The sequence below is a fragment of the Pinus tabuliformis genome, chromosome 2_2, assembly GCF_031772625.1.
Source record: "Pinus tabuliformis cultivar Carrire ecotype Pingquan chromosome 2_2, CPIR1, whole genome shotgun sequence".
Classification (NCBI taxonomy): domain Eukaryota; kingdom Viridiplantae; phylum Streptophyta; class Pinopsida; order Pinales; family Pinaceae; genus Pinus; species Pinus tabuliformis.
This window is the reverse complement of record NC_142300.1, coordinates 1,111,760,206-1,111,782,376: the sequence shown is the minus strand read 5'-3', so window position 1 is coordinate 1,111,782,376 and position 22,171 is coordinate 1,111,760,206. Positions and strand designations below refer to the sequence as shown.

Sequence of the window (22,171 nt, the reverse complement as noted above, 5' to 3'; positions counted from 1 at the left end):
TAATAGTTGTCTAGAAATCATATTAAAATCGCTGCAAAAGTATAAAGCAACAATATATTCTTGCATATTAGCTTATGCTTCCATAATGATAGCCCTCAATTTCCAAACATCATCACTTGCCTAATGTAGACATCTAAACCTACTTGTCCCTTCACACAAAGTTTCCTTAAATCAACTATCTTAGCGAAGGGGAGTCCAATGTCAATAACTTCTATGTTGCACCAAAAGCTTGGATTGCAACCTGGTGTAATACTTTGGATTACCTAAGTTAACCATGAAAATCAAGTTTTGTGGCCAATTCTCTCATGGAACTCGAATAGCCCATCTCAGCTCCTAATAAAAGTTTTAGTAGTAATGTCCTCAAAGTATTTGTTAAGTAACCTCTTTGTATCAGCCATAGGCTTAAAGCTATTAAACACATCATGGAGTGGGCCAAGACAAAGATAAAATCCAGATGACCTTTGTATCAGTTTTGCTTGAAGGATCAATTTTCTAAAGACGATATGGTGATCAAGATGTTTCTTATGACATGATTTGTGGCCTTGTTTCTACTTGGGCACCAACAAGGATTGTATTTAAGTTGCACGAAATGGGGAAATGGGTACGAGTTTCCGAAACGGGCACGAGTACGAAACGTGACCCCCTCCCCAAATTTTGGAAAAGGGGAAACGCAATATATATATATATATATATATATATATATATATATATATATTAAGACATTTAAGAAATATGTGCAATCATAAAGCATATATGATACATTCTAATTTACTACATTATGATTAAATTGTCAATTGTCAATGCATAAACTATAAGTCTCTAAATTTACATCACATTTACTCATGAATGATCACATAATGAAAATAGAAATATCACCACAAGAAATTTCTAATTTCTTGTCTCGTGCTTGATTGGAAGTCTCCTCCTACATAGTCGAACGACCTTAGTGCTCTTGATTAAATACAAGTTCCATACCTTAGTACATGACAAAATCCAATGGAAACATTGCAATCCCCCCAATCCTGAAATCCTGAAAAAACATATAAGTCTACTGGATTTTGAGTGAGATCTAAAATTCTACTTTCTCCATATGAAATCCAATAATGGCGAAACCACTCTCAAACATCCTGAGTCATTTCATGGTAATCTTAAAAATTTAAGTAAAATGATGAAAATGAAAAATAAAGGAGAATTACTTTAAGAATTTAACATTACCATGAACTACATATCAACACTAAGGCCATAGGCTTGAACATTAGGCTGCCCCACTCAGAGAATCCTCTTTTTTATAACTTGAGAGGCATCTAGAAGCATCTAGAATATATTTTAGTTGCCCAATGAAAAATTAGAAGCGAAAAAAATAAAAAAAATACAAGAAAAAGTCAAGTTAGAAGAGGAAACTCCACCGTACAGCCTGGAAACGCGTTTCGGGCAGTACTAGCCACGTTTCCTCCTCGAGAAACGGGCCAGTGGCCGGAAACGAGTTTCCATTTCATTTCTGGCCGGAAACTGAGCCTTCTCCAATGTTTCATGCAACTTAGGATTGTATTATTAAAATATGCTCCAAAGAGTGACATAGACAATGCTAAAAGTGAAGTTTAAATCTGAAGCAGATAGGCTAAACTTAGGAATTCTATCAAAAGATGAAGACCATAAATTCTTGTATTTTGGTTAATGGAATTCAGACTTCCAGGTTCAGGTGGAAGGAAACAGTCACCAGTACTAAATTTTAACTACCACAAATTAAATTTCAACAAGACTAGTTTTATTTTCTTGCCTAAGACTCTAGGGGAATGGCATGATTTAAGCATATATTTTACATAGGAAAATATGTCCTCAAAGATTATACAAAAAGAAAAAAGAAACACTGGTTAAATACAAACACCTTTCATACTAGAGTAAACTAAGCTTCACATATAGACTTGGTATTTTCAGAAAAGAAAACCAAATTCTCATGTATCAAATATCAGATGCACTTGACAGAGACTGTAAACATTAAAATATTGCTCATTACATATTCTTTGAGAAAAAAATGTAGCTGGCACAAAGAAAACAAGTGCCAGGGGAAGTTAAAATGGCTAAACTAATCTTCATTTACTTAATATTTTTCCCCTTAAAAGAAACTCACCATTCAATGATTCATCTTCCATCCTTGGAGGCAATTCATTTCTCAGAACTTGCAAAGCTTGTGGACGATCTGATGGACTTGGACACATTAGCCGCTGCACCAAGGCAGCCTGTTCAGAATGATATGTGACCCAAGGAAGTGGGAGTCGGCCTTTATTTTTCAAATCTGAAAGAATTACAATTCTTTCCATAGCTGTAGCAAATGGGTGCCAAAGCTCAAATAGCACAACACCTAAACTATACATGTCCACCTGAAAAAAAAAGGATTTTGCATGAGATATAAATCAAGTGAGCTTTAAGCATTACCAAGCCATGGGCATATTGAAATTGAAATGTTCTTAATATAAAACAAGTTAAGCATCAAGATTTTTCCAAGTATAACTTCAAAGCAATGTTACTTGGGAGCGGGAGCGGAAGCGGGGAGCGGGAGCGGAAGTGGGAGCGGGAGCGACCATTTTCAGAAGCTCCCGGTTTGGGAGCGAATCCCGGAGCGATTTTTTAAAAATATATATATTTTTTATATTTTTTAATTTTTGATACATATATGTCAACAAAAACATGTAGAATGATGAATTAGATATAAAAAACATAAAAAAGCATAGATTGAACCATATAACAACAATCATCTAGAAGTTATAATCTTCATCAACCACGTCCGCAAGTTAGTAACATAGTAACATACAACATATTGAGTCTCATGATTCATCAATCTTAAAGTTTCAAGCTTTCAAAATTCAATATATAACATTTATCATCATTGATCACCAAAGTTGTACTTGTAAGCTAAGTGTAACCATTACAACAAATAATATCTAACATGAAATGAAATGTTATAAAATGAAACGAAATGAAACAACTTTCAACTTTCATGAAGCATCATATTCATAATTCATTACTAATGAGTTATAATTGCCAACTTCAAACTTAAATTGTCATATATTGTTTAAAAAAATATCATAATAAATATGAAAGAGTCAATAGTTATAAAAGCTACTAGAAACTAGAGAAGAGAAGTAAATCTATTATCTATTTCTTATGCTTGGGCCTCTTGCCACCACGAGAAATGTCTAATTTTTTAGTCTTGTTGCAAAATCAGGATCTTTGTCATTAATATCACCCTCCAAGCATTAATATCCAGAGGTATCTTTGTCATTACCTTTGTATCTGTATAGGGATCTTTGTCATTAATATCACCCTCTAAGCATTAACATAAGATAGAAAAAGCATAGCATGTCAAGTCAAGATTTTGTTTGAGTGATGCGTACATTTTTAGAAGGGTCATGATAGAGGAGTTCGACAACCAATGTCACTAACATCAAGGTACATAGAGGGATTGGTACTCTTGATTAAATATGAGTTCCATACCCTAATACATGACAAAATTCAATGGAAACATTGCAATCCCCCAATCCTGAAATCCTGAAAAACTGATAAGTCTGCTGGATTTTGAATGAAATCTAAAATTCTACTTTCTCCATATGAAATCCAATGAGGACGAAACCACTCTCAAACATCCTGAGTCATTTCATGGTAATGTTAAAAATTTAAGTAAAAGGATGAAAATGAAAATTAAAGAAAATGTCACTTTTACTTTAAGAATTTAACATTACCATGAATAGCATATCAATACTAGGGCCTAGACTTGATCATTAAGTTGCCCCACTCAAAAACTATTTGTTTCTTTCAAAAAAAATTGCATTTCGAACATTACTACAAAAAAAAAAGGCAAAACGCTCCCGAAAAGGCAGGGAGCGAAATTTTTTTTAGGGAGCGCGCTCCCGCCCGGAGCGCGGATCGGGAGCGGGAGCGAGGGGGGGGGGGGGGGGGCGCTCCCCCGCAACACTGCTTCAAAGCAAGAAAACAGATTTTTCACAGTATAATTTTGATTTCTTGCACATAGAATGATTTATATTTTTCTAACCATGAAAAAATGACTCTCGGTGTTGGTTCTTCAATGGAAAACAAAAAATTTGGAAAGAGGATACATGTCTATGGCCTCCCTCTCACCCCTGCAGTTCCTGCCTCAAAACCTTCTGGGGTTTTATCTGCATAGAAAAGCAAGCACGTCAGTAGCCAGGCTGAGACTCTGAGTGGAGAGGCAATTGCTTGGGTTTGAGAGTGGAGTCATGGCACCTCCGACAATAGCTTGAGGCATCCTGAGAATCCCTTCTGTGACAGACTTTGTAACAAATTCATTTTTATTTTCCATGGTGTGGCCCATGTAGGGTTCTTGTGGTTTCAGCAAAGGAGTATCCAAGTTGCCCTGTTTTCTTGTTGTTTCTCATGCTAGGGTTCATGGGTCTGTGCTGGTGTGCAGTTTTATGGAGCTTTCCACTAGCTGTCAGATTCCAGCAGTTGCAGCTGTTGAAGATTCTTTGGGATTCTGTTTGCAGAACAGTGGGTCTGCAGTGCTTTGGATGTGCAACTGTAGTCTTGGAGCTTTATTATGGTCAAGGAACAAGTCTCCTTCCCTAGCATCCCGCTCCATGGAGAAGCTACTATGTCAATTGCTCATCATGGTATCTATTTCGCCTCATTTCAGCAGGGGTACATATAGCCATTGCTTTTTTCGAGCAGCACCATTGTAAGCCCTATTGACCACTAGAGTGGCACCTTGTTAATTTTAAGATAACAATGGTATGTTCTATGCTTAGAGCAATTTTACTTCAATTTCTTTATTAGCATAATATCAATCTCCAGTTTAGCAATCACATTAACATGATAATAAAATGCAGATAGAACATAAACAATAACAGTAGAAGAATAGCCAAGACAAGAGGACACAAGATATGGCACCAGCCAGGGACAAACCCCAATGTGGGGAAACCCTTGATCAATTCTTCTTATAATTCTTCAAAAGTTCAGCAGAGAGAGAGAGTACAATGTATAATATTCACTTGCCCAATTACAGTGAAAATCTGATCAGTCAAACAGCAAAAACAGAAAGTCAACGCTGGTCAACAGGGCAGAATTCTTCCTCAATTCAGCTCGGTCAAACCCAGTCAACTTCGGCCTCCAACAGCAAGTCTAATCAGCCCAAAAACAGTCCGAAAAAGTCCAGTCAAACCTGGTCAACAAAGGTCAACGCTGCAGCCAGCCCTAGCACAATCAACGTTGGTCAAACAGAGGTCATATTGCCTTGGATTTCGTGCCCAGAACTGCGGCCTCCTCAAACATAATTCCTCCACCCAAAACCGCACTCAAAATGGGTCAACACAATCAAAAACAGCCTCTGCAATTTTGGTCAACTCTGGTGAGCAGAAAACCCTTCCTTTCCTTCGCACGTGTGGAGAGCAGCCTCTGAATTTCATACCCAATCAATGAGTGAGTGAAGTGTCCAACTGAGGAGGCACCATGTATTTATATGCAAACGTTGGGGATGAATAGACGTCACTGTTGGGCTTCTGAGCCTACATGAGTTTGTTGGCCAACCTTGACAATTTGTCAATAATCAAAATTAATTCATAATTTCACTTGTACATGTCAGAATGGGATGATCTTTAGATCAATCCTACAGCCCTTAGAGAGAGGAATCCAATAAAAATATGAGTTGCCTCATATGAGTTGCCCAATGTGAAGTTTGGCCCTAGTTTCCAAATTTAACACTCCCTCTAAACTAGGGAGAACTTCACCTGCCAAACTGTCTGACAATCTGTACAATCACTATCTCTGCTTTGCAAAACCATGAAGAAAGAAGAAATAATCGAGAATGTATCATACCATTTTCCACTGACATGAAGTCAGTCTCCAATAATAGAGAGTGTGTCATACCACTCTTAACCGACCCGAAGTCAGTTTCCATTGATCCCAAATCAATATCAACATCCTAACATAGGGAGTACGGTAGTACACGATGCATCCATCGGTAGTACTATGGTCCCTATCCTCATTTCCCTACTCATTGGCCAGATGAGAGGTACTTCCCATGAGTCTCGGACTGCATGGGTAGGATGTGCCGGCAGGAGAAGGTGAACCACTCATCCTGCTCATATGCCATAGGAGAGGGTGAACCACTCATCCTATGTATATCTCAACATGGAGTATCATAGGAGAAGGTGAATCGCTCACCATGTACATCGCACACCATTAGGGGAAGGTGAACTACTCACCCTATGGTCGCTCATCACTCCAAGAAGTAACCCAAGCCCCTCGAAGCTCCCAAAGCTCAACATCCATCTCATACGGGACCCTCATAAGAGGGTCTCTCCACGACTCCAAGTTGTTCATAGAGGTCAAGAATTTGACCTTCCCTAGGGGCTTCATAAGAATATCGGCGACCTAATCATCAGTGCCAATGTGTTGGAGCCTTATTGCTCCCCGTTGTACCATATCCCGGATAAAGTGGTACCTAATAACAATATGCTTGGAGCGGTCATGAAACACGGGATTCCCCGAAAGACAATCCCACTCTAGTTGTCGCAGAAGATCACAGTGGTATCTGGCACATGTCCAAACAGCTCACGAAAGAGCTTCCTCAACCAAACAGCTTCACACATGTATTCAACCTCAATGGTGCTCAAGGCAACCAACTTCTGCTTCCTACTCATCCATGACATCGAAGCAGAACCTAAAGAGAAGCAACATCCAAATGTGCTTTTACGATCCACGACACTCCCAGCCCAGTCTGCATTAGAGTAACCATGGATCCTTACATTCCCGACAGTGTATCTTAGTCCATAAGTGATTGTACTCCGAAGATATCTCAAGAGATTCTTGGCAGCAATCCAATGTATGTGATGAGGCTCGATCATAAATTGACTCAATGTATTCACTACAGAACATATCTCCGGATGGGAGTTCACCAAGAACATCAGGGCCCCCACGAGTTGAATATGCTTAGAAGGATTTCCCAAGTCGGGCCCAACAACACTTTCACATAACTTCTTGAAGTTAAGTTCCATGGAAGTAGTCACGCCTTGTAGTCCACCATTTCAAATCTTTCAAGCATCTTCACAATATATTTTCCTTGAGAAAGGAAAATCTTGCCTGGCTTTTGCCAGACCTCCAACCCTAGGAAGTAATGCATCAATCCTAGGTCTTTCATCTCGAATTCGGAAGCCAACTCCCTCTGACATTGAAATAAGAGGGTCTGCACCTGTCGGAAAGAGATCAACCACATAAAGTACCAAAATGAGAGGTCTATCATTCTCAACTTTAAAATAAAGGTTCGGATCAACTTCAGTTCTCGTAAATCCTAGCTTCATTAGATAGCTATCGATCCTCTCATACCAAGCCTAGGGTGCTTGTTTCAACCCATAGAGGGCTTTCTTCAACCTGTATACATGTGTCTGACGATCTTGAACTTCAAACCCCTCGAGTTGTTCTACATAGACTTCCTCCTTAAGTGAACCATGCAAGAAGCCACTCTTGACATCCATCTGGTGAAGATTCCATCCTTGCGAGGCAACAAGGGCTATAATCGAACAGACGGTGGTGTAGCGAGCAATCGGTGCAAATATCTCATCATAATCTACACTTTCCTTTTGGGAAAAGCCTCAAGCAACGAATCTGGCCTTCAACTTTTCAACACTTTCATCAACTCCATGCTTGATTTTATAGAAGCCATTTCGAGGTGACAACGGATTTGTCCTTGGGTATAGGAACCACATACCACACATCATTCTTCATAATCGACTCATACTCTTCATTCATAGCATCCTTCCAAACTTGGTGCTTTGCAGCTTCTTTGAATGTGCAAAGCTCAGATTGAACAATGGTTCTCATTGCAGTTAAGTACCCTTGGTACCTATTCGGCTTCTTGCTTTCACGAAATGTCCCCCTAGGTGCAACATGTCTCTCAGCATCTTCAAGAGTCTCCCTAAGCCATGAGGGTCTCCTTTTTGAAGAGGAGGGCTCATGAGGGGGTGGATCAATGGGATCCATTGGCCTTCAACATCGAACATCGGCTCATCCTGCGAATCTCCATGCTTTCCTGAATCTGCTTCTTTGTCCTTCCTTGGAAGAGCAAGGTTACTAATCTTCCCAAGGGTAGCATCCTCATCGAAAGTGACATCATGACTTATCTCAACTTCTCTTTGACCAGGCACATACATTCTATATGCCTTAGAAGTTTCATTGTAGCCCACAAATGTTCCTTTCTTTCCAGAAGCATCCAATTTGCTTCTCTTTTCTTTCAGCACATGAAAATATACGGGGCTACCAAAAATTCTAAAGTGAGAAACATCAGGTTTCTTACTGGTGAAAACTTCTTTGGGATTTTTGGAGTCCAACGCTTGATGAAGGCATCTATTTTGAACATACACAGCGGTGTTTGCAGCTTTGTCCCATAAGAACTTCGGAAAGCTTTGATCATGAAGCATGGCAAGAGTGGCTTCTACGATAGAACGGTTCTTCCTTTCAGCAACACCATTTTGCTTAGGAGTATATGCGGTAGTAGTTTCCCTCTTAATATCAGCTTCTCTACAATAATCTTTGAACTCATTTGATTCATATTCAGTTCCATTATCGGTCCTCAATATTTTGATCTTCTTCCCGATTTGATTTTCAACCAAAGCTTTGAAAGAATGGAACCATGAAAATATTTCGTCCTTCTTCAAGAAATATATCCAAGTCTTACGAGAGAATACATCCATAAAGATAGCATAATATAAATATCCTCCCAATGAGTTCATGGGCATTGCACCAGATAGATTAGAATGAATCAATTGCAATATGTCAATAGTCTTGTTATCACTTGAGGGGAATGATCCCCTTGTATGTTTTCCTTCGCCACACCCCTGACAAACACTTTCATGTTCTACTTTAAATTCGGGCATACCTGTCACCATCTTCCTAGCATTGGGTAGAGCCTTATAATGTAGATGAACAAACTTTCGGTGACATAATTCGGATTGAAGTGATGTGTCCCAAGACATAGCTCCCAATGGGCTTCCTCCAACTTGATATAGGCTATCAACCCTGAATCCAAGTGTGAATGCATCTTTGAAATTTTTATTCCACACACGTACCTTTCCATCAATGAACGCCACCTTGAATCCTTTGTCCTCCATTGTCAAAATAGATACCAGGTTCTTCTTTAAATCGGGTACATATAGTACTTCTTGTAGATGAATGGTGTTACGCTGATTCAATCGAGGAGTAACATTCCCAACTCCCTTCACGGGATAGGTGGCATTGTCTCCAAGGATCATTTCTAAATTTGTATCCCTTTCAATCAACTTTGAAAGAGCTTCCTTATACCCAGTGAAGTGCCTTGAAGCACCACTATCAATCAACCAATTTCCTAAAGTGTCTGGAGGAGATGCAGTAGAAAGCGCTAATATAATAGAGAATTATTTCTGCTTGTTATCAACAACATTAGATTCATCATACCTGGTGTTTCTTGATCTCTTCAGAGGGTGACCATTTCCTTGATGAGAAGCGGGAGCATTCATTTTTCCTTGGTTGTTGAATCTGCCATTCCTTTGATTATTGTTGCCCCTGAAATTGTTATTGGTGTGGTTGTCATCATCATGAGGTGTATTCCTTCTATTAGGACACTCCCTAGCATAGTGACCAAACTTGTTGCAAATGAAGCATCTTCTCTTCCTTCCATTTTTCAAACCCGACCTTCCTTGACATTGCTTCTTTGAACCTGCATTGTTTTTCCTTTTAGCATGAGAACAGAATGCAATAGGAACATTCCTATTTGAAGGCATATCTAGTTCCATCATCCTTGTTTCTTCTTGAGAGCATCTAGTCAGCAATTCTTCAAAACCTGGAATCTTGTTGTTGTTAAGAATAGTGGTGTTGAACACATGCCATTCACGAGGGAGTCCTCCAAGGGAAATGAGAGTAAGCTCCCTATCAGCAATAGCTTCTCCAATCGAAAGAAGATCATTTTTTATCTTAGTAATCCTCATGAAGTAGGATTGAATATCTTCATTTCTTCCCTTCTTTATATCCTTCAACTTGTTCTTGAGGAAAAGAATTTGGTTTACATTGCTAGATTTGAACATGCCAACCAACCTATCATATATCTCCTTTGATGTGTTCAAATCGGAGATGTAAGCAACTAAATGCTTATGAATAGAATCCTTGATGATCTTCTTGGCTTTGACTTCACCCTTCTTGTACTTTGTCTTAGCAGCAGTTAATGCATTTGAGAGAGGTTCTGAAATCTTACCCTGCACATAATCCATAACATCTTGCTCTTCTAAAGTCAAATCAAGAGACATTTTCCATGCATGATAATCAGACTTATCATGAAACTTATCATTAGACTTGAAGTAGGATGTGGAGGCCATTGAATCTTGTCCTTGATCAGTGATTGTTGCTCTTAGAGATTTCTCTTCTCACTCTTGCTTGGACTTTGTCTTCACCTCAACGCCGATACCGTGTTAATTTTAAGATAACAATGGCATGTTCTATGCTTAGAGAAATTTTACTTCAATTTTTTTATTAACCCAATATCAATCTCCAATTTAGCAATCACATCAACATGATAGTAAAATGCAGATAGAACATAAAATATCATAGTAGAATACTAGCCAAGACAAGAGGACACAAGATATGGCACCAGCCAGGGACAAACCCCAATGTGGGGAAACCCTTGATCAATTCTTCTTATAGTTCTTCAAAAATTCAGCAGAGAGAGAGTACAATGTATAATATTCACTTGCCCAATTGCAATGAAAATCTGATCAGTCAAACAGCAAAATAGAAATCCCTAACCAGAAAGTCAACTCAAGTCAAACAGGGCAGAATTCTTCCTCAATTCAGCTCAGTCAAACCCAGTCCACTTTGGCCTCCAACAAGTCTAATTAGCCCAAAAACAGTCTGAAAAAAGTCCAGTCAAACCTGGTTAACAAAGGTCAACGATGCAGCTAGCCCTAGCACAGTCAACGCTAGTCAAATAGAGGTCAAATTGCCTCGGATTTTGTGCCCAAAACTGTGGCTTGCTCAAATAGAATTCCTCCACCAAAAATCACACTCAAAACGGATCAACGCAGTCAAAAACAACCTCTACAATTTCAATCAACTCTGGTCAATGGCTGAAACTGAAAACCATTCCTTTCCTTCACATGTGTGGAGAAAAACCTTTGAATTCCATACCCAATCAATGAAGGAGATAGAAGATTGTGAGTGAGTGAAGTGTGCAAATGAGGAGGAGGCACCATGTATTTATATGCAAACGTTGAGGATGAATAAACGTGATTGTTGGGCTTCTGAGCCTACATGAGTTTGCTAGCCGACCTTGACAATTTGTCCATAATCAAAATAAATTCATAATATCACTTGTACATGTCAGAATAGGGTGATCTTTAGATCAATCCTACGCCTCTCGGAGAGAGGAATCCAATAAAAATATTAGTTGCCTCATATGAGTTTTCCAATGTGAATTTTGGCCCTAATTTCCAAATTTAACACACCTGAAGAATTTTTGAAGACTCCATGCCCAAGGATGTACCAAAGGATGCTTGTACCATCAGAGATCATCATATCACCAGAGTTTCTCAACTTTACTTCTTCTTCTCATCTTCTTCTGTTGTACTCAAATTCCACAAGCCATACAGGGAAAATGTAAAAGTGATACTAGTATGAGGAATCGAGTCATGTAACAAACCTTGGTGGCCTGGGACCTTCTCATCAAGTGAATTTACTCTAGGATGTTTTTTTCACTTGGTTAATCATCATTTTCCTCCAAGAATTTAATAATTAATTGAGTTTTTTCCTCCAAGCATAACCCCAAAGTCAGAGTGTGGCTTAATGGTGAGGCCTTGGGTGAGTCCTAGTGTCTAGAGTCATTGTATATTACCATAGTAGATCACACAAAAAATTTCATGGAATTTGATTAAGTCTAGGGAGTAGCTTTTTAATTTTTTAAGTTTAGAATAAATTTTTTATATGAAATGTAATACATGATGTCCAGAGCAGTTGTGTGGGGTATTTGAGCTCAAAATTACACCTCTCACCCTCAACTTTCTATTATGACACACTTTGAGGAGTAAAAAATAAGTTTTATACCCTTCAAACCCACTTTTCCTAAATTTTGTGGAAAATGTGGCAATAAATTAGCCCAACAATTAAATAAATGGAGAAAATAAATAGCTCCATGTGACAAAATGACATGGAAATGACTTGGAATTATCTCAAGTCAAAAGAACGAATCAAAGGACAAGTGGAGGATGATTTGGCACCTTGCTTCATAAATACATGGCCCACTCAAGGAAATCGAATTTCTGGCATTAAAAGAGGAAGTTGCTTACTTGGAAATTTGAATTTGTGAAGTAAATGCACATTTGAGAGGATTTGGGAGAATATTTGGTGGATATTTTTGTGGGAAATTGTCCCCACATGGGTCCCTACCCTTCTACACTTGTCATTTCATCATGGAATTCGATTTTGCTTGAGGGATTCTTGATGCCACTTCGGAAATTCGAATTTGCATGAAGGAGCATTGGGATTGTCACCATTTGCCTTGGGATTGGATCCCAAGCTTCTCTATATAATAGAGCATTGTGCTCTCACTTTAGATCCATTTTTACTAGCTATTGTGCTTGAGAAAGCACCGTTAATTTGTACAATTTTCAAGAATATCAATAAAAAGACTTTTGGTGGTCCATTCATGGGTGTTCTTCTTTTGGAGCATGGTGCATTGTGAGCTATTGGTATAATTTTTTCTATGCTTTAAGTTCTCTCATTTTCTATATATTCTTGTAAACTTGTTAGTGCAAAGCTATCTTGTGTTAGCATTTGATTTGAAAGTAGGCTCTAGATATTGGAAGTTCTAATTTATTTTAAAATAAATTTCTAGAAATTTCAATTCATTGTTTGCTTATCTAAATCTATATGGACTAGTGTGTGACTTGAATATTGTAGAAGAATTATTTTTATTGTATCAAACATGAGGGTAAGTCTTTGGGAGACCAACCCACCTTTGAAGCACCTTCAAAGGAACTCTCATTTGTTACTTCGATTTCCATAGTTTATCTTACAAAAAAAAGTGTTTTGCAAGGATTCGTTTAGACATAGTTTGTATGCATGCAATCCATTTTAAAAAATCAATTATTTTAAAATAGTGCTTCATTGACTCATATTAGCTATTTGAGAGCTTTTCTAAACTAAACGAAGTGATGGAGTTCCATCCCATCACTTGATTTGGTTTCTTGTATATTATTTGCATTTTATATAGTTGTTTTCATATTCTCTCTACACTAATTTGTCTCTTGATCTTGCAACCCATAAGTAGAGTGTTGGTGATAAGAGCATAAAGGAAAGATCACACAAACTCTTAACATTTTTCTTGTAAGACCTCTCAACCCCTTTCAAAGTCGATTTTTTTAAGAGGTCATGGACAAAGAGAAGGGTTGTTATTTGGCAAGGCCGTGGGCAATTGAGGAGGATTAAATCCTTTTCTTGTACAACATTTCATTCACCTTTGGAGGCCAAGCTTTGAGGCATCAAGAAACACTTAGCTTCTTCAATTGTGAGAGATTTTTCATTGTACTTTCTTCATTTTCTGAATTTGACTTTCAAAAAGGAGATCTAGAGCTTGAGAAGCCTTATACATTGTAAAGATTCATCTTGAAGTTTTACTTGAGACCTCTTGGAAGGTTCCTCATCTTGTAACATCTAATAAAAGTTTAGTTTTTCTTGTGGGAGCTTGGGTTTTCACCCAAGGCATCATTTTCTCCTTTTTTCAAAAGGAGGAACATGTGGGCAGTTTGATCTTCCACTTGTTTTCTTAATTTTCATCTTGCATGCCTTAAAATTAACACAACCTCACTTTCACAATCTAATTTTCTGAATTTGCTTTTGCTACTTATTTCCATTTTATGCTTTGCCACTTCAAGTTTTGTTTTAAAGTACAATTTTGAATTTTACTTTTGGAGCAATTTATTTTATTTTGTGCAAAGCATCACATTTGAGGTAGGAAGGTTGATTTAGTTAATTTAACAATTTGTTTCATATTAGCCTCACAATAGGCTCATTGTTTACACACTCATTTATTTTAAGTTATTTTCTCATTTTGCAAGCATATAAATTTCAAGTTTCATTGCTTTAGTTGATTATTGGTTTATCATTTGTCAAACCAATTATTTTCAACTTACAATCTTATATGTTTATGAGGCTTATATATCTTGTATTATTTTGACCAACTATTCAAGTTATATTGTTGAGCATATTTTTATTACTTGAAGCAATTCCATTTTTGCAAAGCATTTGTAAGCTTACTTGCATAGCATATTAGGCATTTTAATATAGTTGCATTTTTAACTTAATTTACCTCCAAGCATAAGCTTGGTTGAAAGATAAATCTTAAGGACCCATTTGTTTCATCAACTTGAGGGACATAGACCCTCTTATGTGGTTAACACGATGACCTTGCAGCCATCGGAACCATAGTCTTTGCAACGCTTGAGGCATCGGGTGTGTTGGGTAATCCAAGGGAGGTATCATTAATATAGCCTCAAATGTCTTTCTTTCGACCCCTTCCACAACTCACATAAGAGACTTGTTTCAAAATAGTCGAAAGAAAGGTCACATCTAGACTAGGCATTATTTTTAAAAGTAACCAAGATAATTGCATCAAATTTTAGTTCAGGTGCACATCATGCTAACACATTTTACTATTTATTTGAAAAATATCCATGTACTTGTCATTGATGAATATGTTTTGAATTGAATACTTTATTTAGGCAAGTATTATCTTATTTACTTTTATAAAGTAAGGTTCTAATTGGTATCCTTTGCAAGTCATTTCCATATTGCTTCCTTACATGCTTTGAATTGGTGAATGATCATATATTTTGAAAACACTTCTGGAAAGCATATTTTTATCTTGCATTAATATAATATCTTGCATTTTTTTTTTCACGTGCAACAGCCCAGCTCGACCCTGCGTTGACCTATCCGCCACTGCCCCTGCAGTTCCCTCTCTCGGCAGCCCCCTGCTGCTAAGGCCAACCAGACCATGCAGCCCTCTAAGGAGGGAGATCCTCAGTCTTCCACGTAGCCAGTGAATGAAGAAAACGCAGAAGCCTTCGCTTCTCTGATCGCAGAGAATGGAGCTCCAAGGAACAAGCCAACAGTCAAGAAATTTGTAAAGAAACTTGAAAGTATCCCAGAGATTTCTCTCCCTCCAACACTCCCAAGAAGAGCAGCCATCTCTCTGGCAGAACGCAGACTTGTTGGACAATTCACAGGGCTATGGCCTTCACCCAAATCAGTGCAAAAATGGGTGGAAAGAAACTGGAATGCAACCACACAGGGGAAGATAGCAATATGATTCTGTGGAAGGGGATACTACACCTTTCTCTTTGAAACAAAGGAGGACAGAGATCTGATATTTAGAAACGGACCTTACTTCATGGACTCCAGAGGTTTATACCTGAATAGATGGACGCTAACTTTGATTTGGAGATGGATGTCCCAAATGCAGTGCCTGTGTGGGTCAAGCTCCCGCATCTCCCTCTTCACTGCTGGGGAGACAAATCTATAAAGGCTATAGGAAACGCAGTGGGTAAATATATCGACAGATGTGAGCCAAAAGACAACATGCACGCGTGCGCAAGAATATGTGTAAAAGTAGATCTCAGCAAAGGCCTCCCAGAGGCAATAAAGATCAAGGTCGACCAGTGGACACACATTCAGCAACTGGACTACGAGCAAATACCATTTAAATGCAAAGTATGTCACGAGTATGGTCATTTTGCAAATAGGTGTCCTAAAAAAATAGAGCATGAAAATGTAGAAGAGCAAGAACCTACATGGGAACAAGTGAAAAGGAAAAAACCCACCAATAAGCAGACCGCATCAAATATTCATCAGTCCCAAGAAGCAAATGAAACAATCTCTCAGCCTCCAGCGAAGGTTACCCCTCCTGATCACACAACTCCGAATCCTTTTGAGCTATTAGAAGACCCCATTGATCCACCCTCTCCCAGATCCCCACCTTCAAACCCTATCTCTTTAGCTCTCTTATCCTCCCCCAACCCTATATGCTCTCCACCTCCTCCTTTAGTGGACCGCATTCTAACTAGAAACAAAGCCAAAGAAATCCCCCAAGCCTGGGATCAGCGGAAAAAAGTGGGAAGGAAATCCAATAAAGAAATTAGAGATGAGGCAGCAGCTAAAGAAATGGCCCTAGGAACACAACAGCCAATGGATTCATTCCTTGGGAAACAAACAGGAAGTCATGAAAAAACTCAGCAAAGAGGAAAGGGAGGACCACACCAACACAATAGTAAATAATGATAGTGGTCTCTTGGAATTGTCGCGGCCTTGGCACCTCCTTTAAAGTCAATGCAGCTCGAGACATTTTAGCCAAGGAACAACCAGACATATATATGATCCAAGAGACCAAACTAAACAAGCAAGAAAATCAAAAAATGACTCAAAAACTAAAAAATTATGAAGGAGTAGCGTTAGAAGCCACAGAAGCATCAGGAGGAATCAGCACCATTTGGGATAAAAGGAAATGGGAATTAATGACCCAAAAAATTAGCAGACATTGGATTCGAACAGAGTTGAGAAATCTCAAGACAAAAGAATAGTATAGCATTATAAATGTGTACTCCCCAAATCACTATAGAGAGAAAGAACAATGCTGGAAATCAGTCAAAGAATAAATAGCAAAGAGAGAAAGTGGGAACTTAATCCTGAGAGGAGACTTAATTTTGATAAGGAATACAGAAGAAAAATTTGGAGAAATCTTCCACGACGATCCGTCAAGAGAAGCTCTCGAAGGAATAATAGAAGAACACAAATTAATAGACATTCCGCCAAGCAATAGAAAATACACTTGGAACAACAAAAGAATAAGAAAAAACAACATAAAATAAAGGTTGGACAAAATTCTTATTCATGAAAGCATAGCAGCTACCTTAGTCACCAGATTCGGCGAATTTCAACGAACAAGTTCGAAATTCGGCGAATTTTAATCGAAAACGAATTTATTCGTTCGAGTTCGCCGAATTTTATGGCGAACTCGAATTTCATCACGAATTCGAATTTTTTGCCAAACAAAATCGTTTAGGGTTCGATGAAATTCGTTTCGGGTTCGAAAAAGTTCGTTTAAGTTCGTTTTTTTCGCGCGTTTTAGCAAATTGCCTGCAGCCCGCGGGTTTCATTGTTCGCCGGGTTAAAACTTAAACGAGGACCAGGACCACTCCTGCCTCCTGGTCCCCCAGGAGCTCCTTGAGGATCCATTTTCAGATTTTATGGCCAACTCTAACACTAATAATTTCTTTCTTGACAGTATGCAGATCTATGTTTCTTCAGTTGCATGTACACAATTGTAAATGGAATGCCTTATATAGTACTCTGCAGGTGGCACATAGTTAAAAACTTGTAGCTATACAGCTAATTGCAGCCTTGCGGGTTTCACAAACAGTCTGCCCGTAGCACATAGTTAAAATCTTGTAACACGATAACTAATTGCAGTCGTGTACGATAAGTAATAAAAGGTGAAATAAATTAGGGTTTCTGTGCAAATTAAGACCTACCAGTCAACAGGCTTCTCCTTCTCTAACCATGCTCTTTTTTTATATTTGGTCGTGTTTTCAAACATGTAGAGTCTTGTCGTATTGCTTTGAGAATCAGAATGATTTTAAGCATAGTCGGTCTGAATCCGAATGATTTCAACACAGTTGCATCTATGTTTCTATTTTGATGTAAAAATAAAAATATTTCATTGTAGTTACGTAATTGTCTATTCTCCATAAATCTGTTGGCCGTTATCCAAGTAAACGCTTGCGTGCAATTTTTCATATTTTAGTTGATGATGAGTCTGCAGATTCATCCTTACCCTACCACGCTGTTTTGATTCTTTATATAGTTGTTGCTAGCTAGGCTTCTAACATAAAATCCTAAATAACTTTGTGCTTCCGCATAACAATTCTGATGTCCTCGTGTCTAAGGTTAATATGACATAAGAGGTTAGGAAAGAAACTCTCATTAAATAATGAAAATTGTCAGATCAGATGAAGACGAAGTTGGTAGAGTGACGGCATCCATAGATATTCGTTTTAGTTTGAACACGTTTTTGACATTTTTCATTTAAATCTATTAATACATTTTTTCATAAATAAATGTTTAAATTTATCATTTAAGTTTTTTTCATAAATAAATGTTTAAATTTATCATTTAAGTTATAAGTGTGGTGTATATATTTTAAAACTATGAAGGATTAAAAATTTAATAGTTTGAAATATTTTTTTCAATACACAATCTAATAGATAATAGGAATAGATTTTCAAGTTTTCACTGTTGAAAGAGTAATAAATTGCGTTTCATTTTTTGAAAATTTAGCCTCTGTTCTCTTGCTAAGCCAAAAATTTATTTGAATTTGACTTTAAATTGATTATATATATATATATATACATTTTTTTTCGAATTTTTATATGTCGAGCTTTATCGACAAAATTTTAGTTGCCGAACTTTATTTGAATTTCATGGTCGTCGAACTCGAACTCGAACACGAACCTGGTGACTTAGGCAGCTACTTATACTATTGTGAAAAGTAAAATTGCTCACAATTCAGCTTCAGATCACAAGCCAGTGGTGCTAACCTTGGGAAAGCTGGAAAATCAAGGACCCATTCCCTTCAGATATAACTCAAAAAAGAAGATTTTGGCAAACAAATAAAGGATAGCTGGAAAAAAAGTGTCACATGATCTCCCCAGTATGTTTGGGAAACTAAGCTAAAAAACCTAAAGATGCACTTAAAAAATTGGGCAAGAGAAAATGATCTCCGGGATAAAGCTAGGAAAATCGAATTGCAAAAAAAATGGATAATATTTGCAAGGAAAAAGAAAACAAGGAAGAAAGTAAGCAAGATCATATACAAGAAAAGGAAATATATTTGGAAATATATGAACAAAATAGGCAAGAAGAAGAGGAAAGCAGACTGAAATCAAGATGCCTTTGGCTAAAATTTGGAGACAAAAATACAACCTTCTTTCATAATACAATGAAAATAAGGAGGTCAAAAAATTAGATTGAACATATTCAAGTAAATGGTCAAGAAATAAAAGGAGTTGAAGCAATAAAAAATGCAGCCCATAAACACTTTAAAGAACTCCTCTCAACAAGTGACCAGCAGGCAGCTAGTGAAGAAATTTTGCAGCATATAAAAAAAGATAAGCGACCAGCAAAACAAGGAATTAGACAAAAAAATTACTAAAGAAGAATTCAAAGAAGCTGTGTGGAATCTCCACACTGATAAGGCCCCGAGTCCAAATGGGTTTACAATGGCCTTTTACAGACAACATTGGGAAATTATCAAAAAAGATCTAATGAGAATTCTCAAAAATGCTTTCCAAAAAAAAAGATAGGAGGAAACACAAATTCCTCCTTCTTAGCCCTCATTCCCAAAGAACCCAATCCTACAAATTTTAACAGATATAGGCCAATCTCCCTTTGCAACTCGTCCTATAAGATACTCACCAAAATTCTAGCAAACAGAATGAAAAAATTACTTCCGGAAATAATTTCAGAAAACCAAGGAAGACTTGTCCCCAAGAGGCAAATCAAAGACAATGTGATAATTGTCCAAGAGGCTATTCACAACAGTATCCAAAGAAAGGAGAAAGGAATGATTGTTAAGTTAGATATGGCTAATGCTTTTGATAGAGTTAACCATAACTTTCTTGTAGCAGCTCTCAAAAAGTTTGGATTTTCAATAAATTTCATAGAGATTATCCAGGCATATATATCTAATCCATGGATAGCTCCTCTAATCAATGGTCGGCCCAGTGAATTTTTTCAAAGCACGCGAGAGCTGAGGCAAGGCTGTCCGCTTTCTCCATTCTTGTACATCATCATAGCTGAATCGCTGAGTGCTTTGCTAGAAAACCAACGAAAAGAGAAAAAAAATAACAGGGATCCAAATTTCGAAGGAGTCAAAGATATAAACCACTCTCTCTTTGCAGATGATACCCTTCTCATAGGTGGGGCATCCTGCATTATAGCAAGATGATTCAAAAAATTCTTGGATGAATTTCTCCTCACATGAGGAGGAATTTTAAACAACTCCAAATGCAGAACTTATTGCTGGAATACCCCAACAAAAGCAATGCAACGTATCTCACAAATTTTGGAAATACCTTTGCAAATAAATTGGAGCCACTTCACTTATCTTGGGCTGCCCTTAGCAAAAGAAGTGGTAAAATCAGAAGTCTGGAACAAGCAAGTGGAGAGAAAAAGGGAAAAGAATTCAAAACTGGGGAGTGATGTGGCTCAACCTGGCTGGAAGAGTGACACTGATTAAAGCACTTCTCTCGACCTTGCCTATATATCAGTATGCAATCATTATGGCTCCTGCAAGTGGCCACAAGCAAATGGAACTAATAATTAGAAGCTTCCTCTGACAAGGAGGAAAACAAGATAATAAAAAATTCAGCCTTGTTAGATGGAAGCAAGTTACTCTTCCCTATGGAAAAAGAGGTATAGCAATACGTCTGCCAGGACTAATGAACATTGCTCTAGGGACAAAAATTGTCTGGAGAATGATAAATGGGAACGGTCACTGGTGGGAAAAAGTTCTAACAATGAAATACTTAATTTGTCATAGAAAAAAGTTGCTCATTGATACTATTCCAGACAGGCCATGCACCCAAATCTGGAAATTGGTTAAAAGGGTAATTCCTCTTATTAGAGATCAAATATCCAAAAATCCAGGGAATGGAAAAACAATCTCTATCTAGGAGGATAGAATAATGGGGAAAAGCCACTTAAATCAGTGACAAAATTTAAGAGGACTTCAGAGATGGATGGAAGAGCAAAGCTTTAACACTCTTTATTCTATTTCGGAATGGGATCAGAATAACTGGGTAAGATGCAAAAAGCTGGCTACACCACCAAGACTAAAAAATATGTGGGAAATTTTAAAAGTCCATTTGGCAGGGGTTACCATCAACAAAGAAGAGCAGGATGACTTTGTTTGGGACCCAAATGGAGGGGATTACATAGTGAAATCGAGGTACAACCTCCTCCAAAAACCTCACAACCGAAATGATTGGAGCCTTTGGAAGGCAGCTTGGAAATCAGAGTCTGCCGAAAATTAAAATCTTCACTTGGACCCTTCTCAAAGGTAGAATTCTTACCTCTAAAAATCTAAAAAAAAAAGGAATACAACGGCTCTCAAAATGTGTCATGTGTCAAAAAGAGGAAGAAACAATCCAACACCTCTTCATAAACTTTATAGCTAAGATACCGGAAACGGCTCCCTAGCAGGCCAAAATGCCGTTTTACGTATAAGATACGTATTCACCCCAGAAACGGCAAAAAAATGGCTAAAAAACGTTTTTGGTGATTTGGATACGTATCGAATTTTTTTTTGCCGTTTTTCAGGCGTTTTCAAGGAAAAAACCTCCCGTTTAAAAAAAATTGATACGTTTCAGAAAAACTTAAAACGTATTTCGAAATTTTCAAAACGTATCTGCAAAATCGTGATTCGTATTTAAAAAATTTCAATACGTTTCCTGACTTTGTCGCTATCACTTGCCGCCGGGAATAGATCTTCAAAATCTGGCATTTTAGGTTTTATTATTCAATGTTCATTCTAGTTACTAGTATCACTATCTACCCTAACCTAATCCCTAAACGACAAGTCTGAACTCTGAAGAGCGCTGACTGCCGCCGTTGAGTTCACTGCCCAGTGCCGCCGCTGAGAGTTTCACTCCGTCACTGAACTTTGGAAGCTTGGATTCTGGAACTGCTCATTGGAGTGACTGAAGTTTGAACCTGCCGGCGTCGTTGGACAACTACAAGCCTAAAAGGTACACAACTTATCAGTTATCACTGATCATCGTCTATTTTTATGATTTTATCGTTCGATTCATCTACAGTTGTGCATGCCATACTGCAGTTTTGCATCTTATTTAGCATGATTTTCAAAGCTGTATTAATAGCATTAACATATAAGAGTTGTACCAAAAATATCGATTGCAGTCCCTGACATATATAATAGCTGTATGATGGTCCTGGTTATGCTTGTTTGCCACAATTGTTTTTCATTTTGATACGAACAGAATCAACAGATGCTCATGCTCATTGCTGAGACAGTGAGAATTCACCCTTTTTTGTTTATTGTATTCTA

The 22,171-nt window shown here is 37.8% G+C and overlaps 1 protein-coding gene across 3 annotated transcripts in view; it reads right to left on the bottom strand.

The window, feature by feature from the left end:
• GCN2 (protein kinase family protein) overlaps positions 1–22,171 on the bottom strand; it is a 444,532-nt gene that overhangs the window by 199,701 nt on the left and 222,660 nt on the right. For all 3 annotated transcript variants that reach the window (XM_089405809.1, XM_089405808.1, XM_089405810.1), the window contains one exon: positions 2,129–2,378. In XM_089405809.1, coding sequence (XP_089261935.1) covers positions 2,129–2,378 — 250 coding nt within the window. The remainder of the gene's footprint in view (positions 1–2,128; positions 2,379–22,171) is intronic.